Genomic DNA, 24,634 nt, shown 5'->3' with positions numbered 1-24,634 from the left:
TCTTTAATTGTATACATTTACAAATACGTTTGCACAGCTGTGGCCTTCAGAGCTTTTTAAAATTGGCTGTTTCAAATGTATGCACATTAAAGGTCCATTATTAAGGATTTAGGAGATAAATTGGCAGAAATGGAATATCAAAAATAATATGGGGTGAGTTCAGGGTGAGTGGGACAGTTTTCGGTTTTCTGCATTGTGTGAGATTTCTGGCTATGGATTTCAAAAAATAACCCAACATATGATACATTTCTGTAATGCTAAAGATGTTACCTATCCATTTGAGGAGGAAAGATCTGATTATATTCCACGGATGCATGGCATACCTTTTTGTGAACTGACCAAAAATCGTTTTTGTGTGTGAAATTTGGGTGAGTGGGACACCACATCTGATCACTGATTTAGCAACAAGGTTGACATCGCTGCAGAGGAGAAGCTGTACCAGCTTAGATAAGGGGTCACAAGCCAAAAAGATTGGAAACCACTGGTTTAATTTTTAATACATTGTATTTAGTAACTACAGCTGTTAAATAAATGTATTGCAGTTAAACTGTTTTCTGTACAATATTTTTAAGTAGAGTTATTATATGCACAGCATGCAGGTTATGAAACAACAGTCTACATGAAGAAAAAAGTAACACCTGCGCACTTACTCTACGTCAGTTCCATCGACATGTTTCAATGCTAAAAACACTGACTTAATGTACATTGGGTTTAAACACCCTTCTAATAATAAAGACTTCTTTTTGTTTTGCCTCTAACATAGGTGATGTCGACTGATATATTGGCTGATGAATTAAATATGTTGTATCAATTTAGTTATATATCTAATAATTTATAGTATAGCCTTTGTATCACTGTTTTTCCTCTATATACTTTTTTGTTTGTACTTTATTAAATTGTTTACTGTAGTTTTGGTTTAGCTGGGTAACCACACCTGTGGGTGTGTGTTTCAGTAGCTCTAAATAATACATCTTGAATTATTTTAAGTCCCTATAGGGTTAAACATTTCCAACAATAGCAAATCCTTTCTTGGCTATGAGCTCCTGTAGTTGTTACTTTAACATTCCTTTCACTCCCTTGTCTGGACAATAAAGAGCTTATTTGTTGCACACTTTTTTTTAGAACATAACCACTGGGCCTGGGGAGAATATAAAGTCCTCCTAAGTAAAAAAGGTTTAAGTCTAAGCAAAGCCACCAGTCATCTGTGTTAAGATGAGTTCTAAGTCTTTTTTCATTTTATCAAGTTAAGTCTCAAGTATGACAACATAGTAGGGCTATTAAGTATAAATGTAGTATAATGTAAGTGTAGGTGCAATGTACTTTTAAGTATATGCAAAATATAATTTGAGTGTATGAACAGTGCAATTCAAGTATAATGTAAGTGTATGAGTAGTGTACTGTAAGTATAGGCAAAGTATAATTTGAGTATGTATTAAGTATAAAAATAGTGCAATAGGGCACCTGACCAAGGCAGCCCCCTCACTCTGACATCTCCCCACTTTGTGCATGTATAGGTCCTGTTTGTGCATGTGTGTGTCTTTTGGACCTGTGTGTTAATGACTAATAAAATTGAATTTCCCCTCAGGGGGATTAATAAAGTATATAAAATTAAAAATTCAAACAATTAGGAATAGTGCAATTGAAGTATAATGCAGGTATAGGAGTAGTGTACTTTAAGTTTACACAAAGAATAATTTGAGTAAATGAATGGTATACTTTTAAGTATACGAAAAATATATCGCATCCACAGAGCAGACGAGAGAGACGGCTGGTCACTCTCTTTATAGTCATGACCTTGTCCTGCTGTTGGCTGGTGGCTAAACACACTACCCAAAGGAACGTCCCGAACAAACAAAAATATGAAGAAAATAAGGAAACACAGGCAGAGGGCAGATTCTCTGCAGATACAGACACCACCATACACTGCTCATGGGTCATATAATGACTGAGAGGCATTACTGCGAGTCTATTTATTGTTTTTTTTTTTAAATCCTGCATAGTCTACCTTTAAGTAAATGATTTTTATACTTCTTCTATCACTGGATAAAGCACTTAAAAAGGCACGTTACATCACATTTTCTCCCTAGCATCATTGGAATGATAATATACCTGCTTGCAACACACAAGCAGTGTGAACACCGATCCACTGTTTTTCTTTACATAGGTTTACCTGCCAGTGAAAAAATTGAAACACGGCAACAAAATGTATACATTTTCTGAAACAAAAAAAAAACCAAACAAAACAAAACAAAAAAAAAAAAACAAAGTCCTGCATTTTGAGTCCTCCATATGCTTCCACTATACCTCACAATCAAATATATGTTCAATATTAAAACAAATCAACTACCACTCTGTAAATATTTCTTTGCTTTGGATTAATTTTATTTGGTAAGAAAAGAGCTCAAAGGCAGCAGATTATTCTTTGTTCCTGGACGCTGCATGTAACAACAAGTACAAGTTTCTCTGAGCCTGCTGTGCAGTCAATGAGCAGGGAGCTCAGAGATGGTCAGCCTGCATCATCAGTGTTTTGCAGACTGCTCTGTGTGCTCCCCCATCAGCGTCCTGTCCTCCTTCAGTGCGGCCTCAGTGAACTCCTGCTTCACCCTCTGCAGCAGCTCTGGACGCAGCAGCACATCCAGGGCCGTCATGGCCAGAGCCTTGGCAGTCCTCAGGGTGTAGAACTGAGCTCTGTCATCACCTGAAACAGAGTCACATACACACTGTCAGTCGTATATTCTAGCATAAGTCAACAACAAACTAGCAAGAGGCAGTCTTTGAGCATTGGTCACATACCAGCAGCAACAGTGTATTCCTCTGTGTGGTTCAAAGCATTAGAGCCAATGTAAAAGCTTGGATGGATGCCTGGAACTACATATGACACATTACCAAAGTCTGTGGAGCCTGTAGATAACAGAGAGGAGAGAAGACAGAGGGGGTCAACAGGGACATCAGTAACTACGTTTACATGCACGCTAATATTCCACTATTATTCCGAATTTGATACGGGTCATGTCAACAGCAGATTCCTTTTGGATATTCCAAATAAGGCCTTTAGGCCAAAACACACCGGCAGTGTCATATGACGGCGGCGTCATTGACGCGAGTCAAGTGCCGCCCCCAACACACACAAAAAGCGTCGCGCTGCGGGGCGTCAACCGGATTTCTATTGCACACTCCAGTCCGCGAGAGCTGGGAAGTACAAAATAGCGCTTTTTCAAGGGCGGCGACACTGGAAAAATAGGACAATAGCGTAAAGTGCCGTGGTGCGGCACGTCGACGCCTGTCGAGCCGCCGCTGGTGTGGGTTTGTAAATAGAAAATAATGGGGGCGGCTGTTTTGACGTGCGTCGTTCGCCGCCGCTGTGTTTTGGCCTTTATTCTGACTAGCATTTTCCGAATAAGACGTAGGATATGCCGGAATTATTTGAGTATTAGGAGCATTTTTTGGACATGTATACAGCGCATTCAGAATATGCGTCTTGATTGGGTTTTTTAGGGCAGTTTGTGACACACAGCGTTTTGTCTCTTAATGGTCAACTCCAACGTGAGCTTGCAGGAATATGTGAAATGACTCTTAACACCGCATTACGTATTTGTGTTGGTGGCACGGTTGGGTTTAGGTACCAAAACTACTTGATTATATGTAGAAAAATATCCTGTTTTCAGTTGAAATAACTACCCTTATTTATATACAGAAAGTAAGTACACTGTAAAGTGCATAACAACATTATGTAACATGACGTCACTACATAAAGGAGGTAAGTAGATAAAGTTAAAAAAGGTCAACACTGATTTACGGTTTCACACGGGACACACACAGCAACCTCCTGGGTGAAAGTCTGGTGTTTGTTGAGCAGATTTTCTCACTCTTTACACTACCTCTGTTATGGTAATATTAACCACCACCCATTGCATGACAACTTTGAACCAGGGAGTTTGTGTGTCCACCACCACAGAGGATCCAATTTGTCTCTCCACTAGCATTGTTTCTGTGGCAAGTAATTTTAACACATTACATACCACCACCACATAATGTGCTGCTAAGAAGGTTGTGGTCGTGTCACGAAATATCTGTGAGACCAGATTGATTGGCTCTGTCCACTGGAAACAAACCAACTCACCAACAATTTGTAAGGCTGGTGTAGAGATACGTGGTCAAAAGAAAAGCCCACATTTCTGGTCACAAGGTGAAACACACCTTCTTTTAAACAATATGAAAGACTTGGATATCAACAGGTTTTTGGATATGTGCAAGTATCGAAACACCAACCTTTACGAGAGGGTGGTTGAATTGAATTCGTGTAAACAGCTGACAGGGTTCCCACTCTTTTCTAGAAATTATTTTCCAGGACTTTTCCAGGACGTTTTCAGCTGCTACAGTATGAGTCAAGTTATCGCACCGTACACTTATACATCCCTTGCCCCCCCATGCTTTGGAGAAGTGTTCTTTTCTACAGTTGTACCTTACATTTTGTACATTCACCCAGATTGCTATGTTTATTCCTCACCCGCCCCCATAATAATTTCAAATCTGGACTGTCTTCCTGACATTGTCCCTCACTCCTGTAATTAGAGGACAACAACACACATTTGAAACCATCTATTACTGCTCATACTGGTCACTTTATGTATGAAAGATGCTAAACAAAGTAAGACTGGCTTCATACCAGTCATTTAGAAGTGAAGAAGCTTCTTGGATGAGAGGCAAAACATCTTGAAGAAACGCAAGCAAGTACAGTTGCCTACGATATAGCACTTACGATTACTGCTCATACTGACTGTTTACACAGTAAATTACTGTTCACACCTTAGCTTTTTCATATCTTTCATATCCTATGTATTATACATACTGTACACACCACATGACACTTTACTGCTTCTTTCACACTTTTGGTTAGATGCTAAACTGCATTTTGTTGTTCCAGTACAGTCATTTTAGGTTACTCTAGTCCTCTAAGAAACAAGATTAAGGGTTGATGACCAATATCTCTAGCTAGCACCACCGTATCATATTAAACCTAAAATATATTTATTTCTAACTCTCAGACATAAACATTGTTTGCTAGCTATCTTTTTAGTCTGGCTTTTGTGTAGTTTATACTTACTCTATTTATTAACTTTTATCTTTATTTGCTCTGCTTTATCTATATTTTATTGTTTATATTTAAATTAATGATATATAATTATAATTACATTTTATTGATTTACTGTTTAAGTAGCCTAAATTTTATTTTGCCATATTTTATTATTTCTTTTTATCACCATTGTATTAAGTTTTTATCTTTTATTCCTTATCTTGCATTATTTTATCTACTCATTTTTTATTGCTCAGTGTGTATTAGTTACCAAGTACATTTTTACTTTATTTCCTATGTTGTTTTTGTTCTTTAATCAACCTGCCAAGCCCTTTGAATTACATTTGATTTGTTTAAAGCAAAATATTGACTGATTGATAGCTGTAATGCTAATTTAGCCATGTTGAATCCCATTCATTTATGCTAACAACATTTGCCACATTTCCCAGATCGCTCTTAGTGCTAAGAGCTTCTTAAGAACGCTCTTAAGCCTCCCGTGAAAGAAAAGCGTGTTTCCCAGATCGCTCTTAGCTTAAGAAGATCTTTCACTAAGAAGGAGCTGTAAGATCGAGCTGACCCACTCTTAACAGTCTTCTTAGCGACCAAACGCTCACAGCTCCAGCCGCGGCAGGCATATTCATATTACACTAAGCAAGGAGATATTAAAACAGTGCGCGCCGTATATATTTTGATCTATTTTATACTTCAGATTTATACTGTTTAGCATTAATTGGTGACAGAACTGAACGAATTTCATTCTGCAGGGAAACGCGTGTCCTTACTGTGCATATGACAATAAACACTTTGAATCTTGAATCTATGTTTTATGAAGTCCCTGTGTGCGCTCAAGTTACGCACCGAAATCTGGCGCAAGAAAAATAATAATAATAAGAAAAATAAGTATGAGGAATAACAAGTGTGTTTCTATATGTGCTTTGCACATCAGGCACACAAATAAAATGAATCATCATGACTATCATTTATCATAATTTGTCCGCACATATCCCACATCTGACAGAAACACATCCACCCTCCAAACCTGCAACATTTCACAGATATCAGGCAACTGACAGGTGCAATTGAGCTCAGCTGGAACCTCATCAAGGGCGCTCCATCGGCTACTCTATATAAAGGCGTTGCCACATCACACGTGTGAGATACCATGGCTGCTTTACAGCATATTCTCGCTGCTAACCAACTCCATGTGCGAAGCCAAACCATATATGTAAATGCATTTGTGCATCAGCACTTCAGCACACTTGACGTGCTGTCAGACGGGGCTATCCAAATGAAGTACCGGCTGAGATACAACGCCTCGTCAACTAGTGTCTCCACACATCCAGTGCAATTTCGCCCTCAGCCTGGAGGTGAAGTTCCTGGCTGTGCTGCGTTTTTACGCAGTGGGGAGCAGAGGGAGGAGAAATAATTTTCCAGGACAACTCAAGCTTTTCCAGCACATTTTACTTTTTTTTCTCATTTTCCATATGTTTTTCCATGACTGGAAAATTGGTCAATTATTTTCCAGGTTTTCCAGGATGCATGGGAAACCTGAGCTGAGTAGGAAATATTGTGTTTTTCATAATAAAGGCAAAACCTGGAATATTTTGTGCATCTAAACATAGTGAGTGATCCATCCCTGTATTTAAAGCAATTCTTAAACATTTTGAGAAATATACACTTTATTTAAGAAATTTTGCAAGTAGAAAGAACCCACAAATACCAACTGGGACACTGCTCACTCCTGCACATTTCAGTCTCCTCTGCACTCCTTCCCTCTCTGAGCACTGATGTGTCTGTTACAGAGCTGTTCTGGGACACAGAGGATGTACACCTACCAGCTATATTCTTAAGAGCATCTTCATCCACAGTGAAGTCCATTCCCAGAGCTGTGCCGTTTTTCTCACACAGATCCTCCAGTGTAGCATTACGCAGTATGTTGTCATATGTATTTCTTGCAAACTCTACTTCAACCTGAAAGAGAGATAAAGCTCCATGACTTTCAGTAGGACTGAACTATAAATCCTTTCAATGAAATGTTGTTTTTAACCTTATTATCAGAGTCATTAGCTTAGCTGCAGTTTAAAGTTTAAGGCAGGTTTAAACATTTATTATTAGAACACAGTTTAGGAATGCGGTTCTGGAAAATCATCATATTGTGGGTTTGTTTGTTTGTTTGTTTACATCACAGCCGGTGGCCACAGCAGCTGATCTAAAACACATCTCAGCTTTTGCCTTCAGGACAGAAAGCTCAGCACGTGAGGGGGTTCTCAGGTAGTACTCCAGCTCAGTGTAGGCAGGGATGATGTTTGGTTTCTCTCCACCATGCTTTATGATACCTGCACAACACGCATGATTTAATCAGAGCTAACTAAACTCCTCACAACAACACAAGTGTAGAGGTTCATCAGTTGTTTACCATGAACTCTCCAGTCTGGCTTCATCTGCTGTCTGAGCACAGACAGGTTGTTGTAGCACAGCACCGCTGCATCCAACGCATTGATTCCCTCCCAGGGGTAGGCTGAGGCATGAGACGCCTTACCTCGATACTTTATAGTTACACTGAAAAACACAAGACAAAACACACTTCAGTCTCTCTGCTTCTTTACAGAGTGCAGTTCAAGTTCCTGAGGACCTATAGTATAGTATTTTGGACCTATAGTAGCCCTGGGGCTGTTTTTCTATAAGTGGGTCCTGGTTTATCTTGTGCAAGCATGCTCAACAACGCACATGCATGCATGCTAAAACACATACCTGCAAATGGTTTGACGCTGTTCCACCACTGTTGTGCATAAATGTGCAAAAAGAATGTGCTCATTGAAGGTGCTCATGTTTTTGGTGAACGGTAAACTGAATATATCCGTTTGCAACTAATGATTGTGAGCATCGTTCACTTATTATTATTTTATGGCACCCAGCATACCAGTAGTCTCCCTGTCTGTGTGTGTCCTCCTACCTAAATTTGAATCAAACTTTTTCCATAATCCAGCCATGGAGGGGGTGCTATGCATTTTAACAGGAAGGAAACTCTATTCGACTGTTCCCCAGTCGAATAGAATATAATATTACCTCAGGCTTTCCACAGTTATGCAGATGACACACAGTTGTACATCGCCGTGTCTCCTGATGACACAGGGCCGATTGATACCCTTTTAAACTGTATTTTAGATATCAAGTCATGGATGGCAGTGAATTTCCTACAGCTCAACCAGGACAAAACAGAGGTTTTAATTATTGGTCCTGAAGGCAAGAGAGAGAAACTTTTACCAAAACTACAAGATTTTAAACCTTCACAATGTGTGAAGAACCTGGGCGTAATTTTTGACTCTGAGCTTAGTTTTATTCCACACATAAAAAATGTAACAAAGATAAGTTTTTATCATCTTAAGAATATAGCCAGAGTCTGCCTGTTTCTCTCTCAGGCTAACACGGAGGTGCTGATGCATGCTTTTATCTCTTGTCGTTTAGATTATTGTAATGCCCTGCTCTCTGGTCTTCCCAAAAAGAGTATCTCTAACCTGCAGTTACTTCAAAACTCAGCCGCACGGGTGCTGACGAGGACCAGAGGACGGGCGCACATTACACCAGTTTTAAAATCGCTGCATTGGCTCCCCGTGTGTTTCAGGATCGATTTTAAGGTTCTTTTATTAGTTTTTAAATGTCTTAACGGTCTTGGGCCATCTTATTTATCTGACCTGCTTTTATCATATCAACCCTCGCAAATCCTGAGGTCCTCCGGCACCGGCCTTTTAATTGTTCCAAAAGTGAGAACAAAAACCCACGGGGAGGCTGCATTCAGCCATTATGGCCCTCACTTATGGAACAGCCTGCCGGAGAGCATCAGGACTGCAGAGACTGTTGATGTTTTTAAGAGGAGGCTCAAGACTCACCTCTTTAATTTAGCTTTTAACTGATTCTTTTACTCTTTTAATTCTTATATTATACGTTATTTTAATTTCTAATGCTTTTAAATGATTTATTTTTAATCTTTATGCATTTTATTATTATTAAGTTTCTAAATCTTCATTTACTTGTTTATTATTATTTTATCTCATACTTGTTTTATCTCATTATATTGCCTTTTAGTCTTTTAGTTTTTAGCTCCAGTGTTTCCTCATGGGGGGCCTCCACACTGAGAGGTGTACCTGGTCTGCAGGAGGTACTTTGCAGGCGCTGCAGTTGCTCTCCACCGACTGCACCGCCTGGCTCTCACCTGATCTAATAGCTGATTGGTTTAGATGTCGACTCAACAAGATGATGTTTTAGATAAACTTCATTTTTGTTGAATTTCAGATATTTAAGTTTTATTTGTCTGATTTGAAGGTTTATTTATTTAAACATGTTGTGTGACTGATGGTGAAGTTTAGTTGTCAGAGACTGAATACATTCATTATAAATTATATGTAGTCTACTGTATATTAATACTGGTCTGTTTCAGTTATTGAAGTATTTAACATCACAGAGACTTGTGGTCAGTGGGATGTGAGGATTCCTAAAATAACATCTGTACAGATGTAAAGCCCTGACTGTATCTGACTGATCTTAAATGAAAACGGTTGTCTTGTATTTTTTTCCTCTGAAAACATTAACCTTATAGTCAGACACTAATTATTTAGCCTGTATAGTTGAGGTTATAGGTCTGCTCTGCAGCAGCAAACTGATATGATGCTGATTTACATGAGAATTCATGTCAAATGGAGGTTAAACCATGAACTTAAATCACAGATCACCTGTAAAGCATTTTAATATATTAATCTGTCATAATTAAAACAATTGGAGACTGAGAACAAACTGATATATGGGTCTGACAATATTTGAATAAACTGACATTGTATCGGACAGGATGTAAGTGTTTCTGTGACTTCCTGTACAGACTGAAGGCTGCAGAAAACTGTTTGAAAACTGTCCAAACTGACAGCAGCTTTTTGTCACCGCCTCCTGCTGCAGCCGCCTGCTCTCGTCTACTTTCCAGGTGAGGCGCAGTTCATCTTGAACGTGCCTATTGTTTTCAGTCTGACTCTGTGTGTTTGCTAGAATTAAAAATGCTTTAAAAAATGCCTTTAAAAATGTTTTATGAGGAGGGAAATGCTTACACATAATATATTTTAGCCAGAAACAATTAATGTAAACGCTTGTTTGTTTGCAAGAAAACTCCACAGGGTGCCTTACAGTGACTGAAAGAAGAGACAAGTGTTTGTTTTTCAAACTGCTTGTCTATGTAAGTCTGAATAGTGATGGCTGAATGAAGCCTCGTGAAGCCTCATAGAGCCTCATGAAGCATTTTCTTTATTTTCTGAGCCCACTAGATGGCGCTCTTGGTTTAAACAGAGAGGCTCAAAGAATAGCAATTCATTGTGCTTTCAACCTTTTGTTGAACAAAATGCGCCATCTAGTGGGCTCAGAAAATAAATAAAATGCTTCATGAGGCTTCATGAGGTTTCATGAGGCCATCACTAGTTCTGAAGTTACAACACTGTAGGATCCACAATGGCTGCTAACAGCATCCATGCAACGCCATAAAGTAGAAAATTTAGTTATGATCAAATAATCAATATTGTACTCTTGGAAATGAGATTGTTGCATTCAGGATCTTTCCACTCTATTCAGGGACTGGGCCACCATCATGGTAGTAGAAGCTATACGCAGGTATACAGGGTATGTCCATCTCATTTTTTGGCTATTTACAGTATACACACATACATGTATCAGCCAAAAAGCCATTGGAAAATAGAGGACAGTATACCTCTTTGGTAACCTACCTATCAACTAGGTAGTACACCCACCCCATTTACTACCACTACACCACAGTGGGCCACCATACTAATGGAATATATAACCAAGAATTTACATAAAGCACAACATACCATATCACATTACCAGGCCTCCAGTAAAGAACACTGCATGCAGCATACACAACAAACAGAAAGCTGAAACATATTCATACAGGAAATGTGTACTGTAATAAAACTTACTCTTGCACAGCCACACGGCGCAGGTATATGGCATCCTTCTGTGATGGGTGAGCCATAAACACCACATCCAGGCCCTCAAATGCTCCCTCCCTTATCATGTCAATTTTACCTCCACCATCTTCCTCGGCTGGTGTTCCCAGCACCGTCACCTGTGGAGATAGCCACCTTAACAAAAAAAAAAATAAAACAATGAACTCTGTAGTTTTAGAGGTATCGAGGGAATGTTGGTACTACAAGCGATTCATGCGAAATGCCTTGGCCAGCTTCAGGACGCTTTGCGGCATGGACTATGGAGCTCTACGGAGCCCCCAGGTTCAGACAGGAGGAGACAGGAAAATGCCCAAAGCAGGGAAGCTGGCCGACCAAGGAGCAAGCCAAAATTTTTGCTGCAGCCCTGATGGTTTCAGTCTTTCTGGTCTGTTTTCTTTTCTATTTTAATTTGGAAATAGGTGAGTATTATCATGGTTTATGATTGTGTTTTTGTGACTTACATACTTGTTCCACATTGGCTATTTGTCAGTTGTGTCTAAACAGAGAGCGAGAGGTGAGTGGACACATGCGCGCACACGCGCACACACACACACACACACACACACACACATACAAGCAGACATACAGAGACTTAGCTTTCAGAAAAATTACAGAAAGACTATAGTACCCAAAAAAGGTACCGTTGGGTACTGGTACTGAATTCCAGGTATTGGTTCAAATGTGAGGTCCGAACCCTATTGCTGTCAGATGGCCTCTTTCTTTTGGCACTTCATTTTCTCAGCTGTAGAACTTCCATATTCCTACACATAAGCTCAACTGTGCTGCACACAGTATTACTGCTTGATTATGACAACAACAACAAAATGCCATTCACTTGGAAGACAAGACGATACCTTCATTACCCATATATAAAAAATATATGTATATACAAAAAATCTTTTGCAGACGGAGACTAAATGGGCCAAAATAGAGAGTTACGTACAAGTATATAAGTTCTACTGCTAAGAAAATGTAGTGCCAAAGGAAAAGGCTGTCTGATGGCAAGGTAAAGGGGTGAAAATATTTTAATATAGCTTCCACTTAAACTGATTTTTTTTTTTTTTAGGTAGGGCTTTTTTAAGTGACTAAAACATTTTCCTGCTGCCCCCATCCACAGCAGTACATTGCTGAACTAATGTGTTGGTACTCCTGTCTGCTTCTCTTAACTGGGGGCAACAAACACAAACTATAGATAAGTATTTCATACGACCCCATTTCATAAACAATCTGAACTGTCTCTTTAACACCAAATATTAAAAGTATTAAAATTTTTAGGTTATCTTGATTTTCCCAACTACTTCTGGTGCCCTAAAATGGGGGGACTATGTAGCCTACAACAACTTTAAAATTAAAAACAAAAATTAAAGCTGTCAACTCTTTTAACAGCGACAGCCAGAGTTTTACAACATGGGCTGCACTGTAATTACCCATGATGCTTTGAGTTTTGTCTCAGTTCCCTGTTTTCATTTTGTTTTGGACCTGCCCTGCTTCTTCAGAAGAGACTAATATCTTCAGGTGGATGTTAAATTGACCTGTCCAAACAAATCAAACTACAAGACTTCATTCATAAAAAAGAAAACTGTTCCAAACTTGACGTGAACTTCATAAAAGTATGTACCTACTTCATTATAACATATTGTGCAGTGGTCCTACCTGCACCTGCACAGGAAGCTCACTGTGCGTGTTTTCCAGCACAGCTTTGAGCCCCAGAGCCGCAGCAGCTCCAACCTCAGCTATCAAGTTGTGTCCACACGCGTGTCCAATACCAGGCAGGGCGTCGTACTCACACAGGAAACCCACGTTGACCACGTCGCCCCGCCCGCTGCCTCCACTTCTCCAAGTGGCTCGAAATGCAGTGTGCAATTTGAAGTGAGCGTCCACCTTCCAGCCTTCTTCCTGACTGAAAAACGCTACCAGTCTGTCATGAGACTTGCTTTCCTCATAAGCCAGCTCCGGACAGCTCCATATGTCCTTACTGAGGCTGTGGAGCTTTGCTTCGGCTTCGTCTATACAGCAGCCAGCTCTGTGTTTCAGCTGCAGCAGCAGCTCTGCTCCCTCACTCATCTTGCTCACTTTATGCTTATATTGTTTATTAGTCATTAACTGTGGTACTCACGGTGTAAGTCTCCTTTCGAAGTCAGCTTCCCGTAGTCTTACTGTGGAAGTTCCTCAAACTCAGCGTGTCTGTATCTATTTTCATGGGAATCCCAACCAATCCGAGCTGCCTCCCTCTTCCTGAGTGGGCGGAACCCAGAATCTATGGGCTCATCCCAATACCTAAACCCACACCCACTGGTGAATCTAAAAGTCAAGGATCCTTCTGTGACAGGACGAGTCCTTCCAAAGAAGGATCCTGCAGAGACAAGGCAAGAGTCCTTCCTAGGAACAGTGAACACACTTTCTAATGTTGTACAATTTGAACAAATGTAAGCAGTATTTTCAGAGTCATGTGACTTTTAGGGAAAATATATTTCTGCATTACATTTTTTTAAAAAAAAAACAAACAGGTAGGCTAAATGAAACCTTTGCTGCACTTAGTGCTCTGTCACTGTTTTAATGATGAATTTAAAAACTTTAATGTTTTATCTTAATCACAGTATTTTAAATTGTCATTGTTTGGCAGTGGATGCATTGGAAAGCGTAAATGATGAGGTTTTGGTCAATATTTTTTTATGCTTGAATGATAAAACCTGTGGCACAGTGGTGTAGTAGTTAGCACTGTTGTCTCACAGCAAGAGGGTTCCTGGTTCAATCCCAGGAGGGAGCCCTTCTGTGCAGAGTTTGCATGTTCTCCCTGTGGGTTTTCTCTGGGTGCTCCGGCTTCCTCCCACAGTCCAAAGACATGCAGGTTGGGGATAGGTTAATTGGTGACTCTAAATTGGCCATAGGTTGCAATAGTCTGGTGACCTGTCCAGGGTGTACCCTGCCTCTTGCCCAATGTCAGTCGGGATAGGCTCCAGCCCCTCTGCGATCCTCAAGAGGATAGGCATTTACGAAATTGGATGGATGGATGATAAAACCTCCTGGAGATATTAATCCATATACTGCAAGTGACATACCTATCTAAATAGTCAATGAATCCGAGCTCCGGATTAAAAAGTCCGGCCTTCATTTCCAGCAAATCATGTACATATAATTGTTGGTGCTTGATACCTTCTGGGGATACACACATGCATCCTTGAAAATTCTCTGAATGGAGGACTCTGTCCCCAGGCGGGATTTGATGATTTGATGCCGTAGCATCCTTGAAATTCAACCATTTAAGGATCCTTCCTTCACTTGGATCTCTTATCTCTATAAGACACGGGGGAGAGATGCGAGAATGAGATTCGAGGAGAGAGGAATCCTCACTTGGGAAATGGGATATCCTTATCAGTCGTGCGTCACTCTTAAACAATGTTCCTCACTTGTGACATATGCACAGCTGTATTGCCTGTCACTGCGCTGAATTGCAAAAGAAATCCTACATAGGTTCTCTACATTGCGGCCCTACGCCAAACTGTGATTCGACTGCCTTCTGGCCAGGAACTTAAGGAAGTCAGCCATGGCTTCAAGCGGCTGGCAAACAGTCCTGTCTTCTCTAAATGTGTGGGTGCAATAGATGGAGGGGGGGGGGGGGGGGGGATTCCTGTGTGTCTTTGTGGGATATCCTGTGCTCCATGCTTGATAAAAGAGTCCTGAGAAGCTGCAAGATTTACAAGGAGGCTCTGTATCCTCCTCAAGGCTACTTCATTGTGGTGGATGGTGGCTACCCTTGTATCAACTTTCACCATCATCACTCTGTATGGAGAGCCACTGCAGGGGAGGCTCCAAGGCTTTCACCATCGTCGAACAAGCCTTTGGCATGATGAAGATGCGTTGAAGGTGCCTGCTCTTCAAGGCTCTGAAGGTGAGCCACACTTTTGTACCCACTGTCATCACCACTTGTGCTGTGCTTCATAAGATCTGCTTTACAGTGGGGGACATCCTGGAACCCTGGAACCAAGATAGTGATGACATCGTTGTGCCTCCACCACATCCTGAAAACAGCATTCAACAAGATAGCTGCACATCTTTATGTGTGCATTAAACTAGATCTGGTAAAGACATACAGCTGTAATTGAATTTCAATTTGCAGAGCACATCCATACTACACTACATCAATGCAAGTAAATTTGATGCAATTATTTATTTATAAGCTTTTCAAATAAGTCAAGGAATTTATTTTTGATTTCCTCATCAACCCTCTGAGAGGCCTAGAAACATATACAGGATATCTTTTGCTACATCACAGGTACTAATTAAAACATTCAACATAAAGTACCCAATAGACAGCATGTGAAGCACTTTAAGTGGGAAATATGTTTCTAAAAACTTCCTTTTTAAAGACACACTATGCAGAATTTATTGCTTATTCTTTTCAACCACAACATTCAAACTCAATGAGACAGTGGTAAAGCAAGCTAGACGGTGAATGACGAGAGGGACAGTCGTTAACGAGAACAAAGCAGTGAATGAAATAAAACATTGTATCTGATTGTTTCACAGAGGTTACATTCTAAAGAACAGATAAACACCTCGTTCTGTGTCAGACACACAGACCTGCAGCCCGCATCCACAGTGCCGACGAGAGACATGGCTGGTCACACTCTTTATGGAGAAAATAAGGAAACACAGGCAGAGGGCAGATTCTCTGCAGATACAGACACCACCATACACTGCTCATGGGTCATATGTAATGACTGAGAGGCATTATTTTGAGTCTATTTATTGTTTGTTTGTTTTTTAAATCCTGCATAGTTTACCTTTAGGTAAATGATTTTTATACTTCTTCTATCACTGGATAAAGCACTTAAAAAGGCACGTTACATCACATTTTCTCCCTAGCATCATTGGAATGATACCTGCTTGCAACACACAAGCAGTGTGAACACCGATCCACTGTTTTTCTTTACATAGGTTTACCTGCCAGTGAAAAAATTGAAACACAGCAACAAAATGTATACATTTTCTGAAAAAACACATTTCTGCATTTTGAGTCATCCACGTGCCTCCACAATACCTCACAATCAAATATGTTCAATATTAAAACAAATCAACTTGTAAACATTTCTTTGCTTTGAATTATTATTATTATTTTATTATTATTTTATTTGGTAAGAAAAGAGCTCAAAGGCAGCAGATTATTCTTTGTTCCTGGACGCTGCATGTAACAACAAGTACAAGTTTCTCTGAGCCTGCTGTGCAGTCAGTGAGCAGGGAGCTCAGAGATGGTCAGCCTGCATCATCAGTGTTTTGCAGTCTGCTCTGTGTGCTCCCCCGTCAGCGTCCTGTCCTCCTTCAGTGTGGCCTCAGTGAACTCCTGCTTCACCCTCTGCAGCAGCTCTGGACGCAGCAGTACATCCAGGGCCGTCATGGCCAGAGCCTTGGCAGTCCTCAGGGTGTAGAACTGAGCTCTGTCATCACCTGAAACAGAGTCAGAAAACACACATATTATGTAATGCTTGTATAAGACTAGCACAACTGTTCAAGTGCAGTCGGGGGAAAAAAGCTACAAAGCTCTTTGTAGACCCACACAACACAAGGATAAGAAACTTTTCAGCTCTACTCACCAATTTGGTGTAGTAGTTGGTAAGTGTTGATGGTTAATTGATTGTATTTTACTGTGTGTGCTTGTGTGGATTCTGTGCATGTGTAACGACTGTAGGTAGCCTCTTATAACTTATAACTTGTTAATTTGTGCACTTGGCCTATAATTTGTGTTCAAGTGAGCCTTTTTACTGAATAATTTCAATATTATTGATTATCACTTTTCAGTGAATTTCATGGTGTGTATTGTTAGTGATAAATATCTTGTTTGTGTCGGGCCAGGAGAGGTGTTGTTGTTTCAGTGTATGGATGGCAGTCACTAAAGTTTCAGCGCCATGGACAGAGCTATTTATTGGTCGACCTCTAATAATTATACTGTCTGCTGGTGCCCTTCAGTGAAAACTTTATTTACAAAGCACTGCTTGAACAAATGCATTGTGATTAGTGGCTACTTTATATTTAAAAGGTCAGTCCAGTTTGTTACATTTTGGGTATTATTTTGGTAGTTTTCTCAAAATGTTAACTATTACTTGTCTGAAAAGGGCTGCTGAAAGGTGTCAGGTTATAATGGCTGCAGCTGCATGAATACTGCTGGGGGTTACTACGCTGGACAAAACTACAAGACCCAAGTTGTAATAAACCCAAACAATAAAGTTTCATCTGCTTGACATACCAGAGGCCACAGTGTATTCCACTGTGTGGCACAGGGCCTTGGAACCAATGTAGAAGTATGGATGGATACCAGGAACTACAAACGACACGTTGCCAAAGTCTGTGGAGCCTGTAGGCATAAAGAAATGAATCACAAATATGGGGTTGTATTACACAGCAGCAGAGAGTGTACAGATAGGAAACAGCCTCAAAATTGCTATTGCTAAACCCACCAGACTCCACTTAATTAAAGTAGTACTTTTATTGTCATAAACACCCATATCTGTCCTCTCACCAGAAGCATTGTTGAGAACTTCTTCATCTGTGGTGAATTCCATCCCCAGAGCTTTCCCATTGTTCTCATACAAATCTTCCAGTGTTGTATTTCGCAATAAGTTGTCAAAAGCATTTCTTGCATACTCCACTTCAACCTGAGGAGGAAAGTAAGGCGACACATTGATGGCAGGACTTCAAGAGAAATTAGTCAACTCACTTTGCAATTAAAATATCACGTGTTATCTTACCTCACAGCCGGTGGCCACAGCAGCTGATCTAAAACACATCTCAGCTTTTGCCTTCAGGACAGAAAGCTCAGCACGTGAGGGGGTTCTCAGGTAGTACTCCAGCTCAGTGTAGGCAGGGATGATGTTTGGTTTCTCTCCACCATGCTTTATGATACCTGCACAACACAACATGATTTAATCAGAGCTAACTAAACTCCTCACAACAACACATGAGTGTAGAGGTTCATCAGTTGTTTACCATGAACTCTCCAGTCTGGCTTCATCTGCTGTCTGAGCACAGACAGGTTGTTGTAGCACAGCACCGCTGCATCCAACGCATTGATTCCCTCCCAGGGGTAGGCTGAGGCATGAGACGCCTTACCTCGATACTTTATAGTTACACTGAAAAACACAAGACAAAACACACTTCAGTCTCTCTGCCTCTCTGGTCCAATCAGGAAGTTCAACATTGTGAGAAAGGGTATTTGGCTTTGGTAAGGTAAGGTCTGCTCTCTCCGAGTGCCCTTCTAGAGTCAATGCTAAAATTCTTCAAACGGTGACAGTATACAGGTACCAGAGATTGCAATGCCAAGTATTCTGGATCAGATGATGTAGCATATACAGTTATAAGTGTTCTAGCCTGCTGTTAAATACCAAAGGAAAAAGAAGAACGTCTACCAGCACAGAAGAACAACAACATGTAGAAGATAGCATCAAGTGCAGCAGCAGTGTCCGCCTTACCTCAACTCAACATAAAGAAAGTTGTTTTTGTTCATTTTTTTTGCAGTTGGAGCACCTCATATTTACACTATTCTACAAAGAACAGAGTGACGAGGTGCTGAGCATTCATTTTGCACTGAGTGCTACCATTTGGCTTTTTTTTTGGTCACCAAGATTGAAAATTGTTCAACTTTAGGTGAAAGACTGCACTTGTCACTGTCACTCTTTACCCAGCCACCCAATCACAGTGGAGGAGGGGTGGGACAAATGGCCTACAACAAAAACCAACCATCACATGTTAGATGTACAAGTGCTGAACAACAAGAATGGAGAAGAAATATGTCAATACACTTTAGACTGTATTCATTCCTCACCAACAAGATCTCATGAACCCACCCAGACCTGTACTTTGTGTTCAAGACAGATCATCAGGGATTAATACAATTTACATAAAAAGTAATTTAAATGTTTTTTTATAAAAAAGCATATCTGTAAGAACATGTGATTTATTGTTTTGGCTTTTGGTGGAATTTTAACTAGTTCTGATATCGACTGCTACTTGCAAATCTCTGGTATTGTGACAGGCCTAAGCCCCACATAAGACAACAGTTACTAATAAGGTAGCAACAGCTGTTCCTTGAAAACTTACTCATGTTCAGCCACATGTGGGAGATATGGAGCGTCATCCCCCAGGGGGTGGGCCATGAACACCACATCCATGTTTTCAAAGGCTCCCTCCCTTATCAAGTCTATTTTACCTCCACCATCCTCCTCGGCTGGAGTCCCCAACACTGTCACCTGTGAAGAGATTTATCATTGCTACCAAGAAGAATTCCGTCTTTAACATAATGTACCTCTGTAAGGCAATGTATGAAACGTACACAAAACTCAAAATCATGAAATCTGTGACTAAAAAAGTGTTAATTATACTGTATATGTTGTCATGCACCAGCTCTTAGAAATATCATCAAGAGTTGCTCCTCAAGTATGTTCTTTCTTAACCTATATATACTTTTCTTTATCTTTTTGTATTTAAAAACAGACTTCAAACACCGGTTGACCTTTTGACATAAATTATTTGAATTCATGAAACAAATCAAATCAAACATATATCCGTGTCATCATTTTTTTATCCTCATTTTTATCTTTTGACCATTCAAGATGCATCAACATCATTCATTTGAGATAAATCAGAGTGAGTTTCCAATGTGCACCTGTAGTTTCACCAATATGACAGGTGGGGAGGGAATTGTGACAGGATGCTCTGGTGTGGGGAGGGGCATCTGTCAGCAAAATGCTATTTTCTGGGTGATTTTCATCACGATAAGGCTCAATAAATACAAAAAAAATCTTAAATTGTCACACAGTGTTTAAGGTCTCACCAAATATCAAGTTATTCCACCTAAAGTTAGAAACTTTACAAGTTCAGAAGTCACGTTACTCTGCCACATATGACAGATCACTGTCAAAATATGGAGAATAGCTATGTGTACATGTTTCAAAATAACAGTTATATCATATTCATTAACATCTGACATAAAATGCTTTAAGTGCATTAAAAGTGCCTGCTGTTCAGGATACCATACGTTCAAAACAGCATCTGTACATGTCTCTCGGTGGTTAGTTCATGATTTCTCTCAGATGATTGGTCAAAAAAGGCATCAATCAAACTAAACAGCCAATCGAACACAAACCAGCCGAGGCGTTCTGTACATGCTCCACAGTTTCAACCCCAGGCTTTGATCCATAAGTTAAATCGCATTAAATGGGTGAGAGAAGAATAAGCCCGTAGAACAAACATGATGAAATCTACATCCAGAGCTGTGCATTTTTGGACAGACAAGGAGACACAGTTCATGTCAGTACCCGTTTGCCACAAGGGAACTGTAGCTACCTTGTTAGACAGTTCATTCTGTGACGTAATAGGTCAACCGGAAAAAGGTCCAGTACTAACAAGCTGAGGGGGGGCGTATTGCCATGTATTGTGGCGGAGTAAGACATAGTCAGTAAATCGATTCCCCTCCTATGCTTATATACTGAGACAAGGACAGTAGTTAGTGAGGGCCTCGTGAAGCATTTTCTTTATTTTCTGAGCCCACTAGATCGTGCTTTTTGGTCAACAAAAGGTTGAAAGCATGCTGAATTGCTATTCTTTGAGCCTCTCTCTTTAAAGGGCCAGTGTGTAAAATGGGTTGAAAACAGTGACATCAGTGGTCAAATTCTAGATTGCAGGGCTCACTCGCTCACCCCTCCCGTCGGGTAAATGATGGTGGCCTCGTAGGGACAAAAAGCCTTGCGCACGAGTTTTTCAGGAGTAGGTCTATCTAGCGACGAGGTGAATGTTTATTTAGAAATCTAAACCATGTTACGATATTGTAATGAATCCCTCACGAGCAGGAGACCAGAGGAGCGTTCGGGAAAAAGGCCAGTTTATTTGAGTACTCCAAAAACTCTGGTAACACTCCAGGGGGTAAAAGACTCCGTCCCAAACTCTGACTCTTCTAGCGTAACAGACACACTTCATAACTTTACACACATACTCGTTTACAATACCGAGTGGGGACCCCCCTCCCCTCTCTGCTCAACCTCCAGCCCGCACACTGACTGACAGCGTAGCCTGTAAACAGAGCTCAGCTGTTTATTTAGCCTAGCAATATCTCCGGACTATAGTAGCTGCAATGGACGACTTTGAACGTGATTTTGAAGAGTTTCTTGTAGCAGACACAGACCCAGAGCCATACCTGTTTGAGCCGGAGCATACAGATGAGGAACTCCATGTGTTTGATGCTGAGCGGGCGAGAAGAGAGGCTGAATGCACAGAATGGGATTTGGTGCTACTGCTACCATCATTGGGGAGATATATCATCAGGAGGAAAAGCGCCGCAGAGAGTGCATCACAAGGAGTGAAGTTGCGTCTTCTTTTCCTCGCAGATGACGGTTCGGGTTCATTCTCTCCTGTTGCGTGGTAAGTGTGGTCCATTCGCAAACTTTATAACTAAAAAAACTTCACTACTCTCTATCGACGAACTACTAACACTCTCTGCTGTGTCCTCCCTTCCGCTGTCTTCGTTGGTTCATTTATACACGCGAAACGTGTTCTCTGGCTGGCTGGATTGTCCGCTCGGGCTGCCTTACATACATGGCGGCGCAAGATGGCGACCTCTCTAAAGCAAGGCCCTTGCTATATATATATATATATATATATATATATATATATATATATATATATATATATATATATATAAGTATAATTATAAGGCTACGAAAACCAAACGAATTTTATTTTATAGCGATTATACACTTATATAAACATAATAATGGACAGAATATTCAGATTCAGATTCAGATTGACAATAAACCATGCCAAATATTACACACTGGCCCTTTAAACCAAGAGCAGTGGGCTCAGAAAATAAAGACATTGCTTCATGAGGCTTTATTTGGCCATCACTACTACTATTTGGCCATTTAATTGGACTACTGTCAGTAGTCCAATTAAATGGCCTAGTACTTAACTGTGCATGTAAACCTACTGAGTGAGTTTACATTAGGACTGAGCTGTGCTGAGCGTGACAACCGGCCCCGTCCTCCCGTACTGCACCGGTCACACATGTAGTCCTACCTGCACCTGCACAGGAAGCTCACTGTGCGTGTTTTCCAGCACAGCTTTGAGCCCCAGAGCCGCAGCAGTTCCAACCTCAGCTATCAAGTTGTGTCCACACGCGTGTCCAATACCAGGCAGGGCGTCGTACTCACACAGGAAACCCACGTTGACCACGTCGCCCCGCCCGCTGCCTCCACTTCTCCAAGTGGCTCGAAATGCAGTGTGCAGTTTGAAGTGAGCGTCCACCTTCCAGCCTTCTTCCTGACTGAAAAACGCTACCAGTCTGTCATGAGACTTGCTTTCCTCATAAGCCAGCTCCGGACAGCTCCATATGTCCTTACTGAGGCTGTGGAGCTTTGCTTCGGCTTCGTCTATACAGCAGCCAGCTCTGTGTTTCAGCTGCAGCAGCAGCTCTGCTCCCTCACTCATCTTGCTCACTTTATAAGAACTTTTGTTGTTCAGTAATCATTAGCTGTGGTACTTTCTTTCTTGTCTGAGTTTTAATGGCGGTTGGCAAACCAGCATTCAAGTGCATTACCGCCGCCTACTGGACTGGAGTGTGCAGCAGTAGATGGTTAGAGACAAACAAACAAAAAAAAAAGACAGAGGCTAAATTCTCTCTATTATTCCTGTCTTAAATAATTAAACAGAAGCTTATGTATATTCCTTGATGTCCGTCCAAGTATATTTCCAAATGTAATACTGCACTTTTAGTCCTGTTTTTAACTGCCTTCTTTCTTCTTCATACATGTTGCAATCTATTAGTACACGTTTGACTGTTTACAGTTCGTTACAATTTGAATAAAGTCCAGTAGGATGCCTCCCTATTCTATGCAGAGTGTCATTCAATCCAGTATGTCCTATCCTCAGAGGGGTAATGATCATATATTCCCTTAGGCTCCCACTCCGTAATCTACCAGCATCTACATGTTTTTGAATACTGTAAAGATGTCTCCCTGTGTCACTGAAGTCCCAATATTTCTGCCAAAATAATACCCAAAATGTAACAAATTGGAATTACCCTTTAAATATAAAGTAGCCACGACTTACAATGCATTTGTTCAAGTAGTGTTTTGTAAATAAAGTTTTCACTGAAGGGCACCAGCAGACAGTATAATTACTAGAGGTCGACCAATAGTGAATTTTTAATGGCCGATATAATAAAGATAATTTGGAGCAGGAAAAAAACGATAGCTGATTAATCAGTCGATAACATTTCAGAGTTCAGGGTTAGACTCAGAGTTTGTTAAACCTGCTTTCTGGAATGGACCTCAGCAGGCCATATAAACATGACTTTGTACACACAACAAACAGCTCTGTCCATGGTCCTAAAACAGGCTGTCCTATAACCAGCAGCCTTATTATGCCCCTAATAAAGACGTAAAGCTGTCCTACATTAGTTAACTTTCATTTAAATCATACAAATGATCTAAAGCACACATGATACCTTGACTTTGCGTGTGGGGTACTCTGTGCAAAAGCCTTCCAGCCGTACCTGCATGATCAGTGACGGATACAGCTATCAGCCACTATCAGACCCCATTCTGCCAATAACTATAGTTTATATAAAGTTCTACCAGCGCCGATTCATCGGCCAAAGCAATGAATTGGTCAGCCTCAAATACTTGTACAGTATCTACACAGGAGGTGTTGTGTGAGCAGCATGTTATTCATATGCTTGCACTCAAAAGTCTCTTCTTCTCCCACCTACTCTGCTTATGTTAATTTTAATTGTTTAATTTAATTGTAATTTTTGTTCCAGAAAAATGTTTAAATTTTGTTGCCGTGTTTCAATTTTTTTCACTGGCAGGTAGAACACTGTAAAGAAAAACACAGTGGATCGGTGCTCACACTGCTTGTGTGTTGCAGGCAGGTATATTATTTTTCCATGTTGGCGCAGTATTGGTGATTTGGTCTATAGTTGTCAGCTACAGTGCAGGAGATAACATGGAGGAAGTGAAACCTAGGATCAGAATAGTCACTTTTATGACTCTTACTGACACTGTACTCACTTTTATGTGAATTGAATAGTGAAAATATCCCTCATTTCACTGGGAACTCCCTTAAGGACCTCCTAGTTGAGAACCACTGCACCAGGTGACCTTATTATAATATTACAATCGACTGTGGGTATCAAAAAAAAAAGCTTAAGAGGAAGAAAATACGAAGGAGGCTGACAACAGCAGCTCTGAACAGTTGTGGACTCAGGCTGTCTGATGGGCAGGGGCAAACAAAATAACATGGAATGGCCACAACTCCAATAATAAGACCGAAGGTATAATAAACCAAAAAATGATCTATTAAGAAGAACACTTAAGACGTTCAAATGTAACCACTAAGATAGCAATCGGCACATAGCAAACAGTAGACGCTGAATAATTACACTTCAGTTACCAAATGATGATCTCTCTCATCACAACTGTATCTTAACAGACTTTTTATATCATGGCTCCACCATTAATCCTCTTTTTTCATCAGCGGATAGAGGATGTTGTTTTTGTTATTTACAATAAAA

At 40.5% G+C, this 24,634-nt stretch overlaps 2 protein-coding genes across 2 annotated transcripts; both read right to left on the bottom strand.

Annotated features, from left to right (window-relative positions):
- Positions 1-47: 47 nt before the first annotated feature.
- LOC117270331 (xaa-Arg dipeptidase-like) lies at positions 48-13,288 on the bottom strand. Its single transcript, XM_033647861.2, has 7 exons — positions 12,727-13,288; positions 11,044-11,192; positions 7,491-7,633; positions 7,256-7,410; positions 6,910-7,045; positions 2,794-2,901; positions 48-2,698 (listed from the first exon to the last, which is right to left on the bottom strand). The coding sequence occupies exons 1-7, from the start codon at positions 13,171-13,173 to the stop codon at positions 2,520-2,522; spliced, it is 1,317 nt and encodes a 438-aa protein (XP_033503752.2). The 5' UTR covers positions 13,174-13,288; the 3' UTR covers positions 48-2,519.
- A 2,516-nt stretch (positions 13,289-15,804) lies between these two features.
- On the bottom strand, positions 15,805-22,611 carry LOC117270332 (xaa-Arg dipeptidase-like). Its single transcript, XM_033647863.2, has 7 exons — positions 22,138-22,611; positions 19,165-19,313; positions 18,055-18,197; positions 17,817-17,971; positions 17,588-17,723; positions 17,315-17,422; positions 15,805-16,518 (listed from the first exon to the last, which is right to left on the bottom strand). The coding sequence occupies exons 1-7, from the start codon at positions 22,546-22,548 to the stop codon at positions 16,340-16,342; spliced, it is 1,281 nt and encodes a 426-aa protein (XP_033503754.2). The 5' UTR covers positions 22,549-22,611; the 3' UTR covers positions 15,805-16,339.
- Positions 22,612-24,634: the final 2,023 nt, after the last annotated feature.

The sequence above is a fragment of the Epinephelus lanceolatus genome, chromosome 13 (assembly GCF_041903045.1).
Source record: "Epinephelus lanceolatus isolate andai-2023 chromosome 13, ASM4190304v1, whole genome shotgun sequence".
In the NCBI taxonomy this organism is placed as follows: domain Eukaryota; kingdom Metazoa; phylum Chordata; class Actinopteri; order Perciformes; family Serranidae; genus Epinephelus; species Epinephelus lanceolatus.
Note: the sequence above shows the minus strand (reverse complement) of the source record. Positions and strands in the feature narration are given on the sequence as shown.

What these genes read in the sequence shown, in the direction of transcription:
- LOC117270331 (XM_033647861.2), bottom strand. Translation starts at nt 13,173, where the DNA reads ATGACTAATAAACAATATAAGCATAAAGTGAGCAAGATGAGTGAGGGA. An exon ending in TGCTCTTAAGAATATAGCTG is followed by an intron (nt 2,902 to 6,909) that starts GTAGGTGTACAT and finishes TGTTATCTACAG; the next exon opens with GCTCCACAGACTTTGGTAAT. An exon ending in GGAATACACTGTTGCTGCTG is followed by an intron (nt 2,699 to 2,793) that starts GTATGTGACCAA and finishes ACTCTGTTTCAG; the next exon opens with GTGATGACAGAGCTCAGTTC.
- LOC117270332 (XM_033647863.2), bottom strand. Translation starts at nt 22,548, where the DNA reads ATGAGTGAGGGAGCAGAGCTGCTGCTGCAGCTGAAACACAGAGCTGGC. An exon ending in GCCAGACTGGAGAGTTCATG is followed by an intron (nt 17,972 to 18,054) that starts GTAAACAACTGA and finishes TGTGTTGTGCAG; the next exon opens with GTATCATAAAGCATGGTGGA. An exon ending in AGTTCTCAACAATGCTTCTG is followed by an intron (nt 17,423 to 17,587) that starts GTGAGAGGACAG and finishes TTATGCCTACAG; the next exon opens with GCTCCACAGACTTTGGCAAC.